General features: G+C 44.8%; 1 protein-coding gene across 4 annotated transcripts in view; it reads right to left on the bottom strand.

Annotated features, from left to right (window-relative positions):
* Bicc1 (BicC family RNA binding protein 1) overlaps positions 1-23,012 on the bottom strand; it is a 214,439-nt gene that overhangs the window by 73,268 nt on the left and 118,159 nt on the right. For all 4 annotated transcript variants that reach the window (XM_050140516.1, XM_050140524.1, XM_050140534.1 and 1 more), the window contains exon 3: positions 20,077-20,146. In XM_050140516.1, coding sequence (XP_049996473.1) covers positions 20,077-20,146 — 70 coding nt within the window. The remainder of the gene's footprint in view (positions 1-20,076; positions 20,147-23,012) is intronic.

Below are 23,012 nucleotides of genomic sequence, written 5' to 3'. Positions count from 1 at the left end.
AAAAAAAAAAAAAACTAAACAAAAAAGCAAAACAAACAAAAAAAAAACAGTCTTCCCAGTCCAGATCACTCTCCCCCCAGTCCCCAACCAACAATGGCACATAGAGACATATTAGGGTCTCCACATTTCTGTCAGAAATAGGTTTATGACAACAAGAGAGCTTTTGCCCAGCCGTAATGTGGGGCAGTTGAGATGTAGTTGCATGGCTCTCCTGACCCTTTCCATTCACAGGCATATTTGTGCTTCCACAGGGGGAAGATCTAAATTGTGTGGGTTGAACCAGGCTGGTCTGCTTCTTTCCCAGGTGTCCCTCAAGAGACAACGACACTTAACAAGAACAATGGAAGGTACTTATTACCTGGCTAAAGATGGTAGGCCAAAGAGAAACAGGAGTCAAGCTAACTCTTGGGATTACAGCTGACACATCAAATACAGGAACACAGAATGGGGTGTGAATTTAGGGAGGACACCCTGCACTCATTCGCAGATGAGCTTAAGAATGATGAGGCACTGAGGAATACATACTAACCTTGGGGAACTAAGAGCAAGCGGTCTGAGGCATGGATTAGAATTCCGTGAATGTCTCAGCAGTGAGAAACCCCTCACTCGTGACACTGAATCTAACACTTTCATGTGAATGTGGGCTTTGGACGTTAGCATCTCCTATCAGCATCCATCGGCTGAAGCATTTCCGGAATGGCCACACATTTCAACTTGCAATCCGGAACAAGGAAGGGACAGTGCTCCCTCTGGACAGTGAGACTCCTCTCTAGTACAGTGACGGCAATAGCCTCAGCTCAGAAGAAATGCTTGTTTTGCCGTCTTTTGCCCATCTTGGTTAACATACCTGATGTCTAAATAACACTTCTTTACATGCACACAAAGCACAGGAGTACAAGGGTCCTAAAGGCACTGTCATGAACTGGCTTTCTGGAGCCCACTCCCTATGGAGGGATACCTTGCTCAGTCTAGACACAGGGGGAGGGCCTTGGTCCTGCCTAAACATGACAGACTTTGTTGACTCCCCATGGGAGCCTCACCCTCTCTGAGGAGTGGATAGGGGGTGAGGAGGTGGGGAGAAGGTAGGGGGAGCGAGAGAAGGGGGAAGAGAGGAGTAACTGGGATTGGTTTGTAAAATAAAAAATAAATTTTTTTAAAAAAAGAATAGTAGCAGAGGTTTGGGTGTGGACATGCCTATCACTATTCTTAAATATAATATTTTTATTAATTTTATTTTTAATAAAAACTTTTTAAATGTTTTCATTTTTATTAATTATACAATAAAATGCCATACAATAATATATAACATATATATTATATAATATATATGCCACTAATTTGTGCTGTTCATTGCTCATACACTCATGGGTATGGGGCCATCGAATGGAGCGTGGTCCACCTGCCAGAAGCCACACACTTAAGGAAAACTGACTCCCACATTCTGAAAGCTATCAATTATCAACAGCTCCTTAGTTGGGGATGGAGACTCGGGAGGTCCTCCCCCACCCCATGGGCTGGATTTGAATGTTGACTGGATTGCTCTTATTCAGCTCTTACACAGGCAGCCACAGCTGCTATGAGCTCATGAGCACAGCAATCCTGCCATTCCCAGAAGACAAAGTTGGCCTCCAGTCCTTCCTGACCTCTGGCTACCGCACTCTTTGGACCCCCTCTTCCAGGATGGTCCCTGAGCCTTGGGAGGAGGGGTGTGATAGAGATGTCCTCTGTGTGGCTGAGCACAGTGCAGGCACATGTCCTCTGCACTTGGACCAGCCGGTCTCACGCTGTTCTTCACATCTGTCCTTTCCAGAAAGGCCACGGCAACGTCTTCCTTGGAGAATCAGGATTCACACGGCACTAGGGAGGGAATGCGATCCCCCCCCCCCCATGGACTCGACAGACAGAGAAACTAAACACACGGGCAACTGTGGGAAGACACATGGCTCTATCACTGCCCTCTCATTACACACCGCAGAGTGCTCTCCCTTCCCAAAATCTTGATTTACTACATAGACAAAGAAAATGATTTCTGTATGTGCCAAAGGTCAAGTCATACCCAACGCCGCAGCAAACTTGGCAACAAACTCCCTCAGAAAAGACGTTTTTCCTAGGGGGAAAAAAATGGGCCATTTACCTCTTTACTGAGAATTTTTAAGTTTGGTGGGTTTTTTTTTTCCAGCTAATATAAAGTTACCACCAATTTCCTGAAAATCCAAACATGATTTTGAAACCCTGAAATTATGATGACAAAGAAATATTCCCAATTTACTCCAGCATCAAGATAAAGGAAGGAAAAATCCTCTAGATTAAGAGTCCTTCTTCAGGCGGTTCTCACGTTGTATTGGCAGAGGCAAAGTGCACATGAATCCATATGTATGCCGGGGTATGTGAGGGACTGTATTTAAAACAAAAATAAACTCAACTATGTTAGCACTGCAGGAACTTAGAGCCAAAGACCACAGCTAAGACACGCCAAAAAAATCTTATACTAACCAGAAAGTGCTTTCAGACTTTCCCAGAATGGACATTTTTATCATAATGATCACAGGCTCCGATTTAAGTAGCCATTGGCACCTGAGCAGAAACAGTGACCTAAAAAAACTCCACGCCAAGCTAGCAGGTCATGGAGAGCAGTCCCTAGCCGTTAGTAGCTGAGGGTCAGAGTCAGGGTGGCAGAGGTATAATTAAACACAGTCCAGGCTTGTGTGTAACCATCTTCCTGTTTGTCCAGACTCCTGTGTGGATTAGCGTCAACAGGCACCGGCTTTTCCTGCTATGGAGTGTAGGCTACACTCTCTAGGACAGGGGTCGGTAACCATCTCCTAACATGGTATGGGAGGTCTTTCTGTCTATGTGTTGCTTGTATTGGTTAATGAATAAAAAAAACTACCTTGGCCTGACAGGGCAGAACTTAGGTAGGCGGAGAGGACTGGACTGAATGCGAGGAGAAGGAATGTGGAGAGAGAGACACCATGGAGCCGCCACGACAGACATGCCAAATTTTACCGGGTAAGCCACTACCATGTGGCGATATACAGATTAATAAAAATGGGTTAAATTATAAGAGTTAGCCAATAAGAAGCTAGAGCTAATGGACCAAGCAGTGATTTAATTAATACAGTTTCTGTGTGGTTACTTCAGGGCTAAGCTAGCCGGGCAGCCAGGACAAACAAGTGGGCCCTCGTTCTACACTAAGATGTGCCAATTACTGTGCTTCTACTTCCGGGCAAGGCATCTGAGATGAGGACAGTGAAACCTAAAGTCTGATAGAGGTTTCAATAGATGCCCAGCAAGGAACATCTCGTGACACTGACCAGAGCGAAAATCTCTTAACAAGAAGACAATGCCCCTGCACAACCAAGGGCAGTCATACGCAAATCTAACAAGTGTCACTGACATCCCCAACAGCCTGTAGTTTAGTTGTGATTTCAGTACGATGTCAGAAGGCTAGTACACAGGCCAACAAGAGAACAGCCGTTCTAACTGTACTCTCAGCAAACCCCAGGGATGGTATCAGTCACGATGCCTGGGATGGGAGTGAGCTACAATGTCACCTCTCATAGAAGCCTCTATCTGGATGTACTCTGGACATATTTCTGGGATTTCTTCTACATTCATGCCAGTAGCTTGACATAGGTAAAGCCAAGGAAGGAGCCAGGGGAGGTTAGAGGAGTCATTGCTTTTTATGTCAGAATCACATGGCCCAGCCCCAGCAGACAAAGCATAAAAGATGGAAACTACATCCGTTCATTCATACGGGCATGTCACGGTTGCTAACCCTTCACTCAGATGCTTCCAAAAGTTTCTCAGTACTCTCTATGCATAGAGAATCGCCCTCGGGCTGGTAACTGTTTCAAAACCTTCTCTTCTCAGAAGCGTATGTTTTAAAGAAATAGAACATCAGGTACTAGGCTTATACCAATGAATGACAAATGACAGCATTGGGTCAGTCTTCCTGCATATTTGCAGTGTTCAATATTATTAAGGAACCATTTACAGAGGCTATAGAGATGGCTCAGCAGGAAAGAGCACTCACTGCTCTTCCAGAGGACCTGGGTTCCATTCCCAGCACCCACAGGGTGAGTCACAACTGTCTATTAATTCTAGGGTACCTAATGCTTTCTTCTGTCCTCTGCAGGCATTGGGCATGCATGTGGCGCACACACAGATGTGCATGCACAAACAAACATATATAATGAAACAAATTTTTTAAAATAAAAAAAAATTAGATCTTTATGCATTAGGCATTCTCACACACAAAGCTGAACCAAACCCTGAGAATTTCAATCACATATATATATATATATATATATATATATGTATGTATGTATATACATATATATACATATATATATATAAAATTCTTACTCTCCCACAGAAAGTTCCCCCTTTCCCAGTAAAACTCAGCTGGCCCTGTACAGAGCAGCACCAACACCCACCATCTGCAGGATGGAGCCAGCAAAGTCAGCGGCTGCTGTTTTAATCAGCTGTTTACCTTTCTCCAGATACGTCTCCCTGGGCATCTTCTCCCACCCACACACAACTCCTCCTCCCGGTCTCAAGAGTCTGCCAAGATCCAGGAGGATAGAGTTTCCTCTTGCACAACCACCCTCTGTGGTCTGACTTCCCCTAGAGCAACCATGTTCCTTGAGATAGTCCCCATCATTACAGTTATTCAACCCCAAGAAGCAACCGGGGAGCGTTCCGTGGTGACAGGTGTAGCTTTAACGCCTTCTCGCCAAGAAGGCCAATTCCGGTCACCCAAAAGGCAAAAGAAACTGCATGATTTTAGTAACATACAAGGATGGGGCCGAGCTGACTCCTATTTGTGCCTGTGAAGCGTAATGAAATCATTATCTGAAGACAACAGAAAGAGTCCATGATTAAGATTCTCAGCGTGGGGCTGCAGCAATGGCTCATGGGTAAAGTGTTTGCTGTGTGAACATGAAGGCTGGTGTTGAAACCCCAGGACCCCTGTAAAGCCAGACACAGTGGTGTGTCTGGAAACTCAGTGCCAGGAGCAGTGTGATATGGTCAGAGGTAGAGAGAGGAGAATCCCTGAAGCCAGCACAAATATCCAATTTTAAAAAAAAAAGTTAGATTCATTTTCTGTATATGAATTCTTTGCCTACCTGCATGGATGTGTATCATGTACATGTATGGTGTCTGTGGAGATCAGAAGAGGGTGTAAGATCCCCTGGGATTAGATTTACAGATAGTTGGGAGCCACCATGTGCATGCTGGGAATCGAACCCTTGCTCCGAGCCCTTGGCATTTTTATTTTTAGTTATTTTTTTCTAATTTTTCTCATTCAAAATTGCAGAGCCCTGAAGTTCATGGAGGAGGGAAGACGTGTGATGGCCCTGAGTGTTTCCCTAATCAAAACTGTATTACGCAAGCAAAACATTCTAATCCCTTGGGTAGATAAGAAAGATAACAGGGAAAGTGGTTAAATCACCAAACCAAAAAGATGGCATTTAACAGTCATTATGAGGGTCTTGGCACCCTCTAAGAATAAAGGGCATCTCACTGCACTGAGCTCCCCATAAAGTTAGCAAGATCAGGAAATTAATGAGGCAAGTTATTATTTTAAGTGTTTATCCTATCTTATAAAAGTAGGGGCTGTGTTTTGTGAAGTGTTTTGTTGGGGTGTGTGTTATATAAAGCTAAGCAGAAATGGCTACTCAAGCTGAGCCAGTGTCCTGGAATAGAGGGAACAGCTGGGGGTTAAAGAACACTCGGTGTGACTCCAGGAGATCTTGTCCCTGGCTTTGCAGTGAAACAGCTCACAGCCTTTGATGTCCTAGGGCTGAAAAGCAACCTAGATGTTCACTGCTGCGAGGCAAGAAGGAGGAGCCAGAGAGATGGGTCAGAGCACACCTAACTGGTTAAGATGCTACAGTTTACCAAACAAAAACCCACGGGTGTAAGGCACACAAAAATTCCTCCAGCTTGTCATTGTAAGAAACACTTTTGTTTTCTCCCTCTGCAGAGGGCCATGATATGACGGGACTACAGGTTACATAAGCAGGAAGTTATGAGATTCCTGGATTATGCAACCCTTCAGAATCATGGCTGCGTTCATTCTTTCTCAACTGATAATAAGTTCCCCCCCCCCCCGGAAACATGCATAAGTTATGAGGTGTTTGCGCTTGGAACATCTGGAAATGGGATGGCTAAGCGCCGGTGGGCTGTTATATAAGACGCCCTTCCATTCACTGAACTGTTACTGCAGGGCCGTGACCGACCGTGGCTGCTCCTGTCTTAAAGTCACACACAATAAATATCCTGAAGTACAGCCACATCAACACTGTCTCCAGCTTACTGAGGGTTAGGTCATCCACAAGTTTGGCTTTACTTGCTCAAAGATGATTTAATTTAATCAAACACTCCTACAAATGATGAACATTGCTCGCTGTGAGACTAAATATGCACCAGGAATCCATCAGACACAGCCATCATTTTGACCTTAACGCAACCACCCCCCTTCTCCTTTCTCTGGACATCACCCTCTACTATGGCAACTCGGATGCCCTAGGCCACAGGCATCGCCAAGCAGTGTGCCATCACAGCCCCCAATATAACTGTTTTACCTTCTCATCAGACACCCAGAGTCCATCCCCGGGAGTTTCTGTATCAGCCACTACAGCAGTCTCCACCAAAGGGTGTCTCTTTGTTCACTAGTAAGTAAACAGAAAAATAGAAAGGGCCCAGTTCCCCTAAGAAATGCAGATACAGATTCACACCGGCTTCAGCTGGGCACTCAACTCCGACTGACTGGCGAGGTTTGCATTCGCTGCCCTTTCTGGACACAGCAGCCCCAGTCATCCGCAGTTCCCTCAAGTACCCAAACATCGTCTTCTAGACAAACTGTCACCGCTAAGTAGAATGAAGTTTCTGCCATCTACCTCAGACCCTCAGGGAAATCTTTCAAAAGCCTGGTCATCGAGTTAGCTGAGAACCTGATACATTTCAATCAGGCGGCTCACATGAGGCAGCATCAGAGGCCTCAGTCACGAGTTCCGTGGCCAAACCTAGCAGAAGGCTGAGGATTGGGAATGGACGTTACGCTGTGTCACGAACAGGGACCGGGTGACAGTAGAAGGATCCTGATGTGGTGTACTTCTACCTTAGCACCAGCTACCTCAAATTCATGCAGGGTCGCAGGCAGGATGGCTCAGTCACGGTGCCTTTGGTTAGAAGCAGACCTCTCACCACTGTGTCTAAAAACTCCCATCCTCTAAAAACTCCCATCCAACAATGAGCTTCCAAAGGCCTGGACGTGAATGTGACCACAACAGAAAACAGACAAAGAAGGGAAATCCAATGTTTATACCGTCAAGCACCTTCTTCCGGTGCTCCACGGAGCACACTTTTAACAACTGGATCGCAAGAAACGGAAATATTTTCCCAGCTTGGCTCGAACCACTCACTGTGACATTCAGGAGAGCTGACAGGCATGATCTGAGGGCTGGTCCTGCCCTGTGATTAATCATCAGTGATTTCTATCCTGGCGAGGGTTACATCAGAATTGCCAAGAGCCTGGAAACTCTGGCCACCTGGGTGATACCCAGGGGCAAGAGCTCAGGAACTCTCGCTGCTCACACACTGATGAGATTTTTTTTTTCCTGGGATGCTCAAGTCATGGGTTTTAGGCTTGCTTGCTTGCTTTCTTCTTGATTCTCTCTACAGTGCGTATTTTTCTTTTTGTTGACAACAATCTACCGTGCCTAGAAACCACTTTGCGAGCCTATGTTCCACTTGGGAACATCTTAATACTTTTGCAGATGGCTTGGAGCCTTTCATTTTTTAAAACAATCCATGAATCCTAAATTATCTTGCCAGATTTCTGTACTGCTCTATAAAATACACCAGAGGTGACTCCAGTTGCTTTTCTCAAGACAGCAGAGCTGTTGATGAACCTGGGCAAGGATCCTGGGTTCATTAGCTCAAGGCAGGTATCCAGGATGCCCATGTTAGTTTGGATTCCCTCCAAAAGACCTTGAAACAAGAGCCTTGGTTGGTTTGGGTCACGTAGGATAGTTAATTCAGAAGGCAGTCACAGGAGCACAGTCAGGGAGTGTGACCGAGGTCAAAGAAAAGTCAGTGATGCTCACAGCATGGAACAGTCACTGTCGGGACTCAATCCCCACCCCCAAACATGCTGAGATGTGAACAATGGGTCTCCAAGAGCCCTACTGAGGCTCCAATGTGAAGGCTGTCCTTGGATCTTCAATCCCCTGAACCATCATGTACACGCCAAACCGTTGTGCATCAGAGAACATTCCTACAGGGCTACCGAAGCGTTTAGGCATGTCTGCAGAGACCACTAGATAGAAATAGCTATCTTGGAATTGGGGACACTCAGAGGCTGGTCCAGCCCAGACCAAGAGCATCCACCAGAGCAGGTAAGTAGCCACCTCCTGGATCAAAGTTGGCTCTACAGAGTTCTGTCTTGAGCCCCAGGCTCTCCAATGCCTACAGAGTAGAGGGATCATGGGATCATTGCCCTTCAAGGTTTAACCCGTGTTTTCTCTTTCCCAGCCTCCCCTCTTCCAAAAACATATGTTCTTTCCCGGGCTTAAGCCTAGTCTGCCACTTCCATGATTCAAATTCACCCCATCTTTGGCGATCCACACTAGCAACTACAAAAGCCTGAAGATACCTTCCTCGGCTGTGGCCCCCACTTGTCTCCTCTTCCAAGATACTCTAGTGCCAATGGCAAACGGTGAGAAGAGGGGGAATCTCAGCCCTAACTATCTCAAGGGCAGCGACTAAGAAGTGTGTTTCTCCTGTAAACCCTTCCACCTCACTAGAGTCCCCACTAAGCAAAGACATCCCTGACAACTAGAGAAAATGAGTCGAGGTTTCTTCTTGTCTCTGCACCAACAGACGGGGGTTCACATGTTTGTTGTGGGTGATTCTAAGAGAGGTAAACAGGGGACAGGGTTAGGTTGAAACCCCCATAGGAATAGAGGAACTTCATTAATGATATGAGCAGACGGAATCTAGGACAGAGAAGAGAGGGTGAGCTTAATCAGAACAGGCAAGGAAGTCAGCAGTTGAGACTAGAGACCAGAGAGTGCCAACACCTTAGTCTGGTTTTTGGTAGACTCAAGAAACTTGCCTGATTGTTTATCTTCTTCTGAGGTAATTCTTTTCAGCAGGGAACACTAGCATCTAGGGGCCAGGATAAGTTCTTACCTTCTTCAAAAGTGATCCAAAAGATACCAAAATAACCCACGTCGCCACTGCCTTAGTTTTGTGTTTATCCTAAGTCTAATGATTATGTGAACTCTAAGCCATAACTGATCACTTCAATGGTCTGGCAGGCACGAGGCAGGTAACAGGAATAAGACTCCACACCCGGAAGGGAAAGTAAGAGTCCAGAAGACTAGAGTGTGAATCAGTGCACGTACCCAATGTAAGCCCACGTGAGGAGCTGAGGGAGTGTGGAGGCCGAGTGTCGAACTCTGTCTAGAGGCTTGGAAGAAGCCACCTATGATGGAGCCAGTGACAACAGGCTTAGGAAAAGAGGGTGGAGGGACTGGGCTGTTGCTCAGTGACACAGTATATCATGAGCAATCTCAAGGTCCTGGGTTCTAGTGACACAAGAAAAAGAAAAACAATTAAAAAAAAAAAAGGATGTTGGAGGAGGCGCTCTCACTTTGAACATGGGCTAGACACGTGCAAACAGCCATGCTGATGTTGGTAATGAGACAGGAATCAATATTTAAGGACACACAAATTGCAAAACAACTCAAAACTGTTGTGTTTGCTTTGTTTTTAACGCCATGTAGCTTTCCATCTCTAAGCTGAAGAGATCTTACAGGGGTTGGAGAGATGGCTCAGTGCTTAACCGTGCATACCTGCTCCTACAGAGGACAAGTGTTCGAGTCCCAGCACCCAAGCCAGGAAGTTCAGGATCATCAGAGGACACCAGCACTCACCTGTCGACACATACACAGATACATACACACACGCTCTAAAATAACAAAAATAAGTATTTTATTTTAAAAGGTGATTCTATATTTTTTTAGGTCTGTAAATTACCTATGATATAAAATCTATTAGATCTTTACCCAGGAGAAAGCTTTAGTGGATTGGGTAAGAATATACTCCTGTGGCTGTGAAACAAAGGAAATCAAGGCCCGGGTATTTGACCTCGAATATTAACATCTTTGGTGAATGAAGACTGCCTTTCCTTTCTTCTCCCCTCTTCTGAGTTTACATGATTCCAAGATAAGTAGGACAAACCAGGGCTCCCTGGTGCTGTGTCATACTTTTGGGATAGTTTGGACCACATGGAGAAGACATGGACACTTCTGAAGTGGTGAAGCCCAGAAAGTGGTATCCATCCTGGTAAGCAACTGAATGCCAAGACTAGGAAAACCATCCCCAACTCTGCTCTTATTTACAAATCCCTCTAGAAATGGAGCCAGGGCAGAGAGGGAACGCAAGCCAACCCCAAATAACATACTGAAGTTGCTCATTCTTCACTGGAATACAAGACGTTGGAAACGATTTGGAAACTTTTGCCATTAGAATGGAGAATTCAAGCCCAACACCCAGAAATAAAGCCAACCAATTTATTGAGTATTCTTTCTACTCTGCCAAGAGAACGTTGGAATTCGATGACTCTCGTATAATATTTGTAGCGATTTTTTATGTCTTGACAAAATAAACACAGACACACATTTTCATGCTATTAAAATCAAAGATCTAACCTTTGGGTAGTTTACATTAGCATTCCAATGCTCTACATGTTATCACGCACCTTTTTTTTTTTTAAAAAAAAAAAGAAGCCTTCGAAAATAAACACACAGCAATTTAAAGCCAACTCGCTTCTTTGCAGTTTGGAAGAGGAATATTCCAGAAATTACTTATACTTTCAATAGATAGAAACAAGCCATTTGAGTGAGTCAGAAGTACTAAGTAAACCTAATCTCGGTAGAAAAACAATTTAGAAATGATACGAGCAGAAAACTTAGCAAGCTAGTAGGGTAGGGGAAGGACATGAGCCACCGGTTAGGCAGGAAGAGGGACGGGCAATCCTCGGCAGAGCATCAACATTCCAGGAACACAAGGAAGATGCTAGGCCATTCTGCCCACTAAGGAGGCAAATATGGTAACAGTGGTACTTCTCACTGGGTACCAGAGGCTGGGAGAGTGCCATGCTGGCCAGATGTGGAGTACTTATCTCTCCCATCCACTGCCCACACAGTAGGAGCCCAACAGCCATTTGGAAGACAAGATGAAAACTCAGCTCAGGGAAATATTGAAGTTGCTCACATCCTGTGGCCTAGGAAGTCTACTTGGGGAACTTCATGGGACATGAAAACATAGGTAGGTGAATCAGTTTGATGGTAGGAGAAAGAAAACTCAGCCAGCTGGCCATGCCAGGGATTTGATGAGTCACATGATCATCTAGTTGTCCTCTGAACGCCTACAATGTCACTTCAAGCAGCTACAAAAGTAACACTATTGGTGAGCTGACCAGGAAGATGTATGTCCTCGTGTTTCTTTTCTGAGAAAATCTGATCGCAAAACTACACGGAGAATGAGTCTGTCTTCAAATGATAGAAAGACACAACGTCTGTGTAGACCGAGTAACCAAAGTTACAGAGAACAAGCTGGGATTTTATTTTTATTTCAGGGAAGACGTATTTTTCTTTAAGGGCAATTTCTGGCAAAAAACAACAGAAAGGGAACCTACCCCCTCATTCCTGAAATCTCTTTAATATCTCCTGATAAGAATGTCGCTTCCTATCAAGGCCCCTATAAAAATGCAGCAATGAGCCACCAGTCGTGCCTCAATGGCCCCAAAGGGGGCACTGGGTGGGAAGAAGCCGCCACTGTGATTTATGACCTTTAGCTAATGAGGAACACCACATGACAGCTCCGTCCTCTCAGCGGCTGCAAAGCCCCTCATGCGAGTAAATTTAACTGCTACTGACAGGCCTAATAGATGTCACTGCAGTCTCTTCCAGCCATGACTGACAGAGCAGAGGGACAGCCAGGCAATGGCCATGCAGGATTTGGGAAGCCACTGAAACTGGGTGCCCATTCCCAGTCCATGACAACTCTCAGAAACTGAGGGGACAGTCACAGTTATCATAGAGACACACAGCGGCACAGAATGGGAGACGTGGGCTTAAGATCAGAGGATGAAGACCACCCCAAAGCTCTGAAGCCACGGGCAGGAAGTACAACACTCACTGAGAGGAAAGGAGAGATTGACATTGTACTGTTACCCATGTCATTCAAAACCAATTACGAGGTGGCTGCTAAAACAGACTGTTCTTGCAAAATAAAATATATGAATTTCAACACCCATGAACAAGTCGTATCTTCTCACAACATCAGTTATTAGTTCACATACATCCACACACTGTGCACACACGCACACAACACATACGCTCACACAGACACATGCACACACAACATACATTCAGTCAGACACGCACACATATATGCATTCACAACACACACAGATATACACATACACATATACACTCACACACATACTTATACTCAGACCTACATGCACACTTGCATACACACATACACATATAACAACACACACATATAACTCACACATATGCATGATCACACATGCACACTTGCACGGTGGAAAGAGTAATATTCCATCATGTTTTGTAACCTGTCTTCCAAGCAGGTTTTGTAAAGAAACCAAGATGTCCTTCAGCGAGAATATTGCTCAGTGCTAAGAAGTGAGTTCTCAAGGCCAGAGAAGACACTGAGGACCGTCTATATGCACGCTGCTGAGTGGACACAACCAGCAAAGTCACAGTGCAGTGGATGAGTGACAGATATACCTCAGTACTAAAAAGAAAGGAGCCACAAAGGCCACGGATACATGAGAATATATCACCAAGCCAAGGAAGTCTCTACAGACTGGTTCTCAATTAACCATGTGCATTTAGAGTTCCTGCACAGCTTCAGGGCAGTGCGTCCCATGGTGCATGGCTATGTAGTCATCTCTTGGAGAGATCTTGGTGCTCTCCTCATTTTGATAATAATGAAAAAGTCCCTATAAATATCCATGTGCAGATTTTCCCATGGACTTGGACTTGAGGGTGGATTTTTTTTTTACTTACTTGTGCACACTAAAAAGTGCAATTTCATTTGGAAAGACTCTGTTTAGTTTTGCATGAAGATGTCTTCCAATGTATCTGTAGCATCCTGCTGCCCATCACCTAGGAGTCAGCGCTCCAGCTGCTGCACAGTATCCCCAGCGATCGGTGGTGTCAGCGCACTGAACTTCAGCCATTCTGGTAAGCACCAAGTGGCATTTCACTTACCACGCCATTCTCCAGAGACATCTGCCTGCCCTCTTCAGGAAAGTACCTATTTGGTCCTTTGAGCACAATCTAAGCTACTGGCCTGGTTACTGTTGATTTTTAAGAGTTCAGTGTATCCTGTCTACACTCTAACCAGGTACGCCTTTGTAGGTAAGACTCCCCATCTCTGAATTGTCCTGTTACTGCCCCCCCCCCCCGCTTCCAGCTATTTTCTAACATCTCTACTCAATGCCAAATTAATTTGCTTCCTAAGTTAATAGAAAATATCTTTCCAAAGAAAAAGTTACCAGATATATAATACCGAGTTTCAGAGGGAAACTGGAAAGCTCCAGAAAAGTTCACCTTCATTCCTGGTCTAGAGAGCGTAAGACTAGACCCAACAGCTAGCTTGTAGCAGTTATACAGTGAGCAGGGTCATTCAGGAGAGGGAAAAGGAAATGAATGGGCATCATGAATGAGCCCCAGTTCACGTCCTCAGCCTTGTTCATGGATGGCACAACATTCCTGACTCTCTGTACCCTGCTGTGTGCTGGGTTTCCATGTATGTGACAGTACACACACTCATAAGTGTTCTCATCTGTTTACACTTGACAATATTTACAAATAAGGCTTTCATGTCGTGGGAGAGAGAGTAACCAATGAAAAGTTAAAGCTCACATAAACTGTATAAGCACTTGATTAAGTATATAATAAGTATTATTATTATTATTGATAGGAATATATATAGAGAGAGAACTAGAAATTATTGATCCCAAAACTCAAAAAAAAATGAATTAAGAAAGTGTGGTGAGTACATACATGACGAAGTTTTACTTAGTTATGATGAGGAAAGAAATTCTGCCACTATCAAGAAAATGGATGCACCAGGTTGTGGTGGTGCACACCTTTAATCTCAGCACTTGGGAGGCAGAGGCAGGAAGATCTCTGTCAGTTCAAGGCCAGCCTCGTCTACAGCGTGAGTTCCAGGACAGGCTCCAAAGCTATAGAAAAACCCTGTCTTGACAAACCAAGAAAACGGAAGCTCAAGCACCAATGCTTCCTGTCCAGAAGAAACAAAGGTTGCTGAGCAGGTCAGATACTACTTTTAAAGATTTAAATGGAAAAAAAAAAACTAAACAGACATAAAACCTTTGTAAGCTCCTTACAACAGATTTTGAATTTTGTTTAGCTTATGGATTATTTAAAAGTCTCATCCTAAGAAAATAACACGAATTTATCAAGTTAAAATCCTAGGGCAATCAAATCCCAGATAGGAGTGGCTCCATGTTTAACCATAATCTCTGAAAAGGCAGGTGTTATTTATAAGCAGGGTGAGCTAACTTCTATCTATCCTTGACCTCTGCAATTTCCAAGGACTGGGCATGACAAAGCTGGTATGATTATCACTAGTTATTCTTGGCCACTGTCACTGGTAAGCAGCATCACAGAGCACTCTAGACTAAGGAAGGAAACCAGCCATGTATTTTCTCTATTTTCTCACAGGCATGGGTGCAGAAAGGCATTAGGCTTTGGCCTTTTAGAGAAGTCCAACCTGTGAACTCGGGAGATGCCTCAGTGGGTAAAGCATCTGTATCCCGAAAATAAGTACCTGAGTTCGGGTCCCAGCAGCTTTGTGAAAGCTGAGTGTAGTAGAATACACCTGCTGCTCCAGCCTCAGGGAGGAGGAGACAGTGGGGTTCATCAGGGAGGGGGAGATAGTGGGGTTAATATACCTGCTGCTCCAGCATCAGGGAGGCAGAGACAGCAGGGGGTTCACTGGCCAGCATCCTAGTCAGATTGATAGGCTCTTAGAACAGTAAGAGACCTCATCACAAAACAACTAAAGTGGAGAGCCATCAAAGACGACATGAGATGTCAACACTAGTCTCTACCCACATGCATATACATGCATGTGCATCGACATGCACACCCAAGACCGCATAAATATAGCATGCACATGCACGCGCACGCACGCACGCACGCACACACACACACACACACACACACACAGAGAGAGAGAGAGAGAGAGAGAGAGAGAGAGAGAGAGAGAGAGAGAGAGAGAGAGAGAGAGAGAGAGAGAGAGAGAGTGAGATTATTTGCCAATGCTGCTCAGAACAGGGGCTACCACTCATACCAGAAGGCCATCATTCTAAACCACAAAGACTCATGGACATCACAGTCCCGGTGGTATCATGAAGAAATATCTCTGAGAGCAGACTATGTACCAGAGACAAAACCAGGAAATGGATTGATGAGCGCAACTCTGCGCTCTGAACCTCTAGAGACTGGACTGCCAAGCTCAATGTGCTACAGCTTCTCCATGTCATGCACATAACGTCATAATCTAGCAATGCATACGTGATACACTCAGCCACAGATGTGGCTAAAAGCTGCATCGAATGGCGCCCTCGTGCTCTGTTTTCTAACTCATTCAGGCATGTTACTGCTCATCGAGACCCCTTAGTTCACTTTCTGACACACTAACGAGTTACACACTCCCTGACAGGAATCCTTTGGTCCAGCATGCTGGGGCATGTGTCTTTCCTTCAAACACTGCAGCACTAGCTGGTCAGCTGTCTATCTTCTCTAAGACATTTCCCTCCAGAGACAAAAATGAGCATGTGGCCTTTCATCATGTTAAGATGGCCCGTCAGACATCCACGTGTACTAAGGAAATGTAACCAAACATAATCTCATGGAAATGTTGGTGATTCTCTTGTTTCTTTTGGGAGGAAGAGAAAAAGCCAGATGTGGTGACATTCATTTCCAAATCAGAACACAAATCTGGCAATTCAGAGAATGCTTGGCACCCCTGCTGGTCCCGTGGGGCATCCATCCTAAGCTGAAGCAGCCCCGGTCAAGACCGGTGTTCCACTTTGTCCACCTCTGAAACACAGCTTCATCAATGCTGACCCCAAGCATTCAGAATTGGACATGAAAACTTTAATTCCAACTCCCACTTACCTTCACCAGCCTACAAAGAGATTGATGGACCCATTAAAAGCAAAGAGAAGACTGAAAGAAAAATATTTACCTAATTTAAGAGACAGACCCGTCCAATTTGCCTTCACAGTGCAGTCATCCAAATGTGATATGTTCTCATTAGGAACCACTTTTATCTCTACGTCAGGGCAGCTCTAACCGGAATTCCATTTGGAAAAGCTAACTTGTTCAAAGCGCTGCTCATATTTTAATGAAGTTCCCTTTCATTTAGAGGAGGCTGCAGCTCAGAAACTGAGAAGACAGACTGAAGTTATTCCAGGTTAGCAAAACTGTGTCGTTTGAAACGCTTTAATCCTTAAGTACTGGTTTCACTACTAACACAGACCTCAAGATTTTTCTGCCTTTCTTTGGCTTCAAGAGCTTTAGTTCTATATTCTCCCACACAAAATAACTTCATATTAGAGCGAAGAAACACGAAGCGTTTGTTTGTCTTACTCATGACTCCCCCGAGGAGAATCTTGGGAGTCACCAACTGAAATGACTGTTGCTCCAATGTTAAATTCTCAGTTCTTTCTGGCTTAAAGGAACCTTGGCCCTTCCGATAATCGAAACACTCTGGGGAGCAGTCCCAAAAGCTCTTTAGTGCCCAGTCTGTGCATCTGCCTGTCTGCGTGTGCTTCTCTAAAACACCCTGCAGAAAATAACCGCTGACCTTTTCCCTACTCCATTCTACCAAGCATTTGGGCAGAGGGAGAAGAAAGAGGGACTAAAAAAGGAAGGAGGGGGAGGGGGATGAAAAGGCGTGAGGGGCTTAGGGGAAGATAAAACACCCGATGCTCTTCTGCTCAGAGCTGTCCTTGACGTGTGCAGAACACTGGGTTATCTTCATTCCAGACGCCTCCTGAGAACTGACCACGAAGGTGACCCAGGTGTAAAGCAGGCCATCTGCAGCTGTGTGGCTCTTAGCACACCAGGGCACTCAGCTGTGTCTGCCCCTACCCCTGCCTTTGACCTCCCATCTTTGTCGTGACCCACCAAGCTTCTCTTGCAGATGGTGAGGGTTTGATTCCAAAACTCTGACCTCAACAATTAGAGGAACTGGTCAGATACACAAATTCCCAACCCACCCTTCCCTGGGCCACTGAGCTTCAACTTCTAGAGAAGAAGTTACATTTTCTAACTGAAGGCTTTGGCTTGGTTCCTGCATGCCAGGCAGTAACCCACCAGCACTTCCGCCAGGGAGGCAGCACAGGCACCCAGGCAGCCATTCTGATAAAGAACGAAGGGCTTAGAAGATAAGATTTGAGGAGCGCTATTGGAAGCTAATATGGAAAACACAAAATAAATTCTGGGAAGCCGGAGGAGGAGGCAGATCGGGAGAGTTGCGGGCATGAAATAAATGTTTGCATAGTCTCAAATATTCAAGCCAAGCACTATAAAGACTAGAGTGAAAAATATAACAACACAGCTGAGCTGTCCCTCGGCAGACGGGGATTATCCACACACTGCAGACCTTCGTATCGCCATGGGGTTTAGAGTTAATGGTCATCTAGTACATGGCATGGGCCCAGGAATATACATGCACACGTTAGTCTATCCAATAATGAGAGCTTTTGGAACAATGAAGGCTTGGAAATGAACAGCCATCCCTCCTACAACACACAAACACAGAAGGCAACAGCCCACCAGATGAGCAAATAATTACCTCCCCAAATCCCTCCTGCTGTTCAATTTTAATTTTATTAGCTACAGAATATAACGGAACTTCACATCTGAGTGAAACCACTTTAGAAGAATAGGAATATATACGTCTGTTCTATTTTATATCACGAAGTGGGGGGTGTGGTTGGGATGGTAGGCCAAGAACTGATTCATCAGCTTAATGTATAAATAATGACAGCCATCAAGTCAGCTGAACAGTAAACTCCTCTGAGGCACACCTTTGACTCTTCCTCTCTTCCTTTCTGGCACATTCTTCTCACTGTGGAGCACCGTGTACAACCACAGCACTTCATAAATAATCACAGAGTAAAATGAAGTGTGTGAGACCTGAGCCTGCAGGGTCGGTTCTTAGGCATAAGTCCAGAGGTTAGCTTTAACAGGTGAAGACTGACCCAAACGCTCTCCAACTCACTGCTGAAATAGTCTTCTCTCCCAAGCATAATAGATCATCAGGATGTGGAGTACGGCTGAGCATCCCAAAGAGCCGAGTGTGTCAGTGGCGGAAGCCATTCTGAAGGCGTGACATGATCCCACTCATCCCCACGGTTCCTAACTCTCTAAAGTCCAAAACACATTTCAAACAATTTTTTAACAAAATCAATTGTTTCTTATGAAAATGGGGGGGGGGGGAATCTCACTATGGTACATCAACAAGTGACCTGAAATCATCCCAAACAGCCCTAACATTCAGGTTTCCTTGGGGTTTTCTTGGGAAGACTGGTTAAATTTCATCCTTATAAGCCAGAAATGAAGCTAATTTCATTTCTTAAGTAAAAATATCTGACAATAGGGAATGAGGCCCCAGGGCATGCTCAAGTTTCAATTCATCCAACTAGAAAACTGGAGGCTTTTTTTTAAAACAGTCAAATAAACAGATAGATGATCCGCTGGCGGTGGTTTCCTGTATTGTGTGGTGAGAACAAAACAGCCCATGACAAGAGAACTCAATTAATCACGAGCATTTTCTTCAGCATCAAGAACATGCAAGGCTTACACACAGACTTTGGCCTACACACGGAGACTCAGCCTGTATGACTGGGGCTGTTTAACGCTAACAGTCCCAATTTCTTGTCACCATGAGATAAATAAAAAAGGTAACAAGGCTGAAGTTTCTATAGGCACGCCATGTTTGGTTACAAGCGCACACATACACACACACACACACACACACACACACACACATGCAAGTTCTATTATTTCTATTCCATAAGAATGCAGAAAGAGATTAAAAAAAGAAATCTAAACTCAAACACGAAAGAAAATTGAGACCCTGTGTAGTGTTAAAACATTGGTTAACAATAAAGTCAAGAGGAGACGGAGCAAAAAGACAAACTCAACAGCGGCGACAAGAGAAAGGCCAGACCCCACGGCAGGGTTCAGCTGGCAGGAATGTTGTGTGTTGGATCATCTGGTGGCGTTTTTTATTATCCCCTGATGGCTATAGACATTTTTATTCTTCATTAAATATACACTGCAAAATTGTTGAAACAAGAGTATATTTGCACAAGAAAAAACATTCTTAAGTATGCATACTGGAAAGTCACTTTTGAGAATACCATATAATCCTAGAAAAAAAAAAAAGTTAAGTGAACGGTCTCCTCCCATCTCTAGGCAGCTCTCCTATGGCATAAGGCAGAGAAACGTCCAATCTAAAACGCAGTGTGGTCAGGTGGATGGAGACAGTTCTTTCAGAAAGGAAGCCTAGGGTTCATTCACATGAAAGAAAGGCACAGAATACAACAGCTCTTAAGTCTAGGCAGTGACAACAGAAGGACTTTAAAGTCTAGACATGGGGACACAGGCTACCATCCTGTGTAGAACTGCCATTGCTCATGGCTACTGAGTGGACAGACATTCTTGAGATCACAGGTCACTGGTAAGATCTTTTATGGAAACATTTTTATTCTAATACTGCTATTCAAACATTTTTCTGCTGTTGCAAAGCTGCCTGTTTATCTTAATCACAAAAGTCCTCCCCGAACACGGCTATCTGAGAAGCATCTGAGGACGAAAGTGAAGAGAGCAAAGGCTTATTTCTCCAGCAAAAATGTGCACCGATTCCATAATCTCACTTTTGAAACAGAACTCACTCCCCCGCCCAAATTACCTTTCTTGGATTTGGCTCCGATCTTCAGTTTGGATGGCCAGGCAATCTGCGTGTTTGTCTCTTCCATGATCTGAGTCAGCAATTGAAAGAAAAAAATATTGACTCAATTAGGAACTTGTATTTACAGATAAGAATTTTCACACATTAAAAAAAATCTTATTTTCATGTGTCTTGCTTTGTGTTGATACGACAGAATGATTTCAGCTTAAAGCAATGCAAACTTTTTTTTAAAAAAGGCTTGAGGGAGAAAAGGAGCTGTGTTTTTCTAAGCCCTTAATCTATTGAAAGTATCCAAGTCTGTGTGTTGTTCTCTCCCCGATTCCAGAGTTTTACCAGAAACAAGACCTAAGAGTACATGGACAAGTAATTAACTCAGCTCGTTGCCAGGACCATCGGAGACACTCGTACTGAATAAAAAATCACCAAAGACCATTGTCAGTACACCAGACATGATTCTTGTAACACAAAACTGTGAGTTAAGCCATATAAAATGAAGATTTCCCACCATCCCCCCAAAAAACAAAACGCCTCACTCTGGGCACATGTGTATTTCATTAAAACTAACGAAATGCTTCTGAGCACAGCACCCCTTCACGAAGCTGCATCTCTCAGCATCCTTCCCGTTCTTCCCACCCATACACACAGATAATCCCAGCAGGAGGCACGGAACCACAAGGAGACTCACTCATAAAGAGTGGGAAAAGACAGAGAGCAGGCAGCGGAAGCAGGGCAGGCAAGGACTAGACAGGCCACTGGGGAAATGAAGATGACGCCACAGCACAAATGAAGTGGACAGCAAATCCAAAAGCAATCAGAGCCCCCAAGACAAAGTGTCCCCCCTTCCTTCTCCTCCGTTCCACAGGATCGCTCGCTCTGTAAGCCGAAGAGAGAACGCACCCCACGCGAGAGCAAACAACTTCTATTAGCGGCCGTCAGCCGTTACTCAACACAGGCCGTTTCGATTTGGTTTTAATTTTCGTTTTTCGAGACAGGGTTTCTCTGTGTTAGTCCTGGGACTCTCTCTGTAGACCAGGCTAGCCTCAGAGATCCGCCTGCTTCTGCCTCTCTGCTCTTGCTTCCCAAGTGTTGGGATTAAAGGCATGCACCACCACGCCAGGCCTTATTTTCTAATATAGGTTTAGAGTTAACTGCATACATCAACGGTGAAGACAACCACCTGCGTTAAGAAGACAATTAACGGAACAGTTTCCTCCTGGGGCCCGTATACTAGGCATGAGACTAGATGGTTAGCACACGGCATCCATCACCAAGTCTCCTTCATCTGAGCAGCCACCATCTCGCAGATGTCTCAGGCTGGAAGTCTAACCATCCGTTGTCAGGGATGTTAGGAGCTGGGCCAGCATTTGAAGAGCCAAAAATCTGGCATAGCAATTCAAAGCTCTGATTTTCTGGACAAGTTGGTGGATTCAGCACAAGGAATTCGTGGCAGCCCTCGGCTGGCGCAGAGAACAGTTGCCTGCTGCGGACTGGGCCAGCGGACCCTCAGCTGCTCCAGATACCCCACTGTGGCCCTGATGCTGAGGTCAAACGTCACTTGTATGTTGTCGCTGACTAGTTTGGAGTGCTCACTGGCTGCCTGGCCCCGTGTCTACACTGCTGTTTTTCTTGGAAAATATTTCTATTTAAGAGCAACAAAACAAGGAGCGAGCCCCCACTGCCTTTGCTTGGTCTACATACTGATCTGACCCAGAAGGAAAGTGAGCCTCCTGCCCTCACACTCCAAGACCTCGTCCTTGCCAGCTCGCCTTTGCGGATGAACTAACTTGTCATCAGCATTCATTTGGTTACTTAACTCTATGCTATCGTCATTTTGTTTTTTGTATTTTTTGGAAAGGGTTGTTTGTTGTCTTGTGACAGGGTCTCGCCTAGCCCTGACCTCAAATCTGTAGTCTTACTGTCTCAGCCTCCCAAGCGCTGTGATTACAGAGTGTGGCAACCAAGCTCAACTCTACAGGAATATTAAAAACTAATTGAAAAAGGGAGGGTTTCTCGGTGGTTTAGAGCACTTGCTATTCCTGCACCCACGTGGGTTCCCAGCACCCACATGGCAGCTCAGAACCATCTGCAGCCTCTGGGGGTGCTGCACACACATGGTGCACATACAGATACATAGTGGAAAAACCAATTTTTTGTCTTTTTTTTTTAAAAATTCTTTGAGATTTTTAAGTTATCATTTCCCCATTCCCTTTCTTCCCTCCACACCCTCTCCTAGATCCCTCCTTGCTCTCTTTCAAATCCATGACCTTTTACCCATTGTCAGCACATACCATAGACAGATATATTCGTTCCCAAATATAATCACAACAATTCTTTTCAAAAATAAATGATTAAGAGCCAGGCGGTGGTGGTGCATGCCTTTAATCCTACCCACTTGGGAGGAAGAGACAGGCAGATCTCTGTAAGTTCGAGGCCAGCACAGTCCACAGAGCAAGTTCCAGGACAGGCTCCAAAGTTATAGGGAAACCCTGTCTCAGAAAATAGATAGATAGATAGATAAATATGTAACAAAACAGAACAAAAAAACAAAGAATAAATGAATAAATAAAAAATACTATCATCTTCAACTGCATCTACTTAGCCCCCTAGTAAATGTCCCCTCCCTACCCCACCACTTCAGGACCAGCCAAGGGTCTCTCTTCCTAACCGTTCAAGGCCAGGCTCCCTCTCACACTTGGCCTTCAGATATCACCTGCTCAGCCTCCATTCTCCCCGTCTTTACATCACCCAGTGAGAATCATCCTTACTCCTTGCTCTACTTGCATCCTTTCTCATTCTTATGTCAAGCAAACACCCTCTTACCTTCTGCATTTACTAGATCAGTTGGGAAAAACAGAAACTGTGCTCAGTGCTCTGCACACAGCAAGCACCAGCTATGTCTGGGCCAAGGACTTAAACGCCCTCATCTAGTTAATCCA

Source organism: Alexandromys fortis, unplaced genomic scaffold (genome assembly GCF_014885135.2).
Source record: "Alexandromys fortis isolate MF-2015 unplaced genomic scaffold, M_Fortis_MF-2015_v1.1 scaffold_9, whole genome shotgun sequence".
Classification (NCBI taxonomy): domain Eukaryota; kingdom Metazoa; phylum Chordata; class Mammalia; order Rodentia; family Cricetidae; genus Alexandromys; species Alexandromys fortis.
The sequence above is the reverse complement of the archived record's forward strand: the minus strand, read 5'-3'. Positions and strand labels throughout refer to the sequence as shown.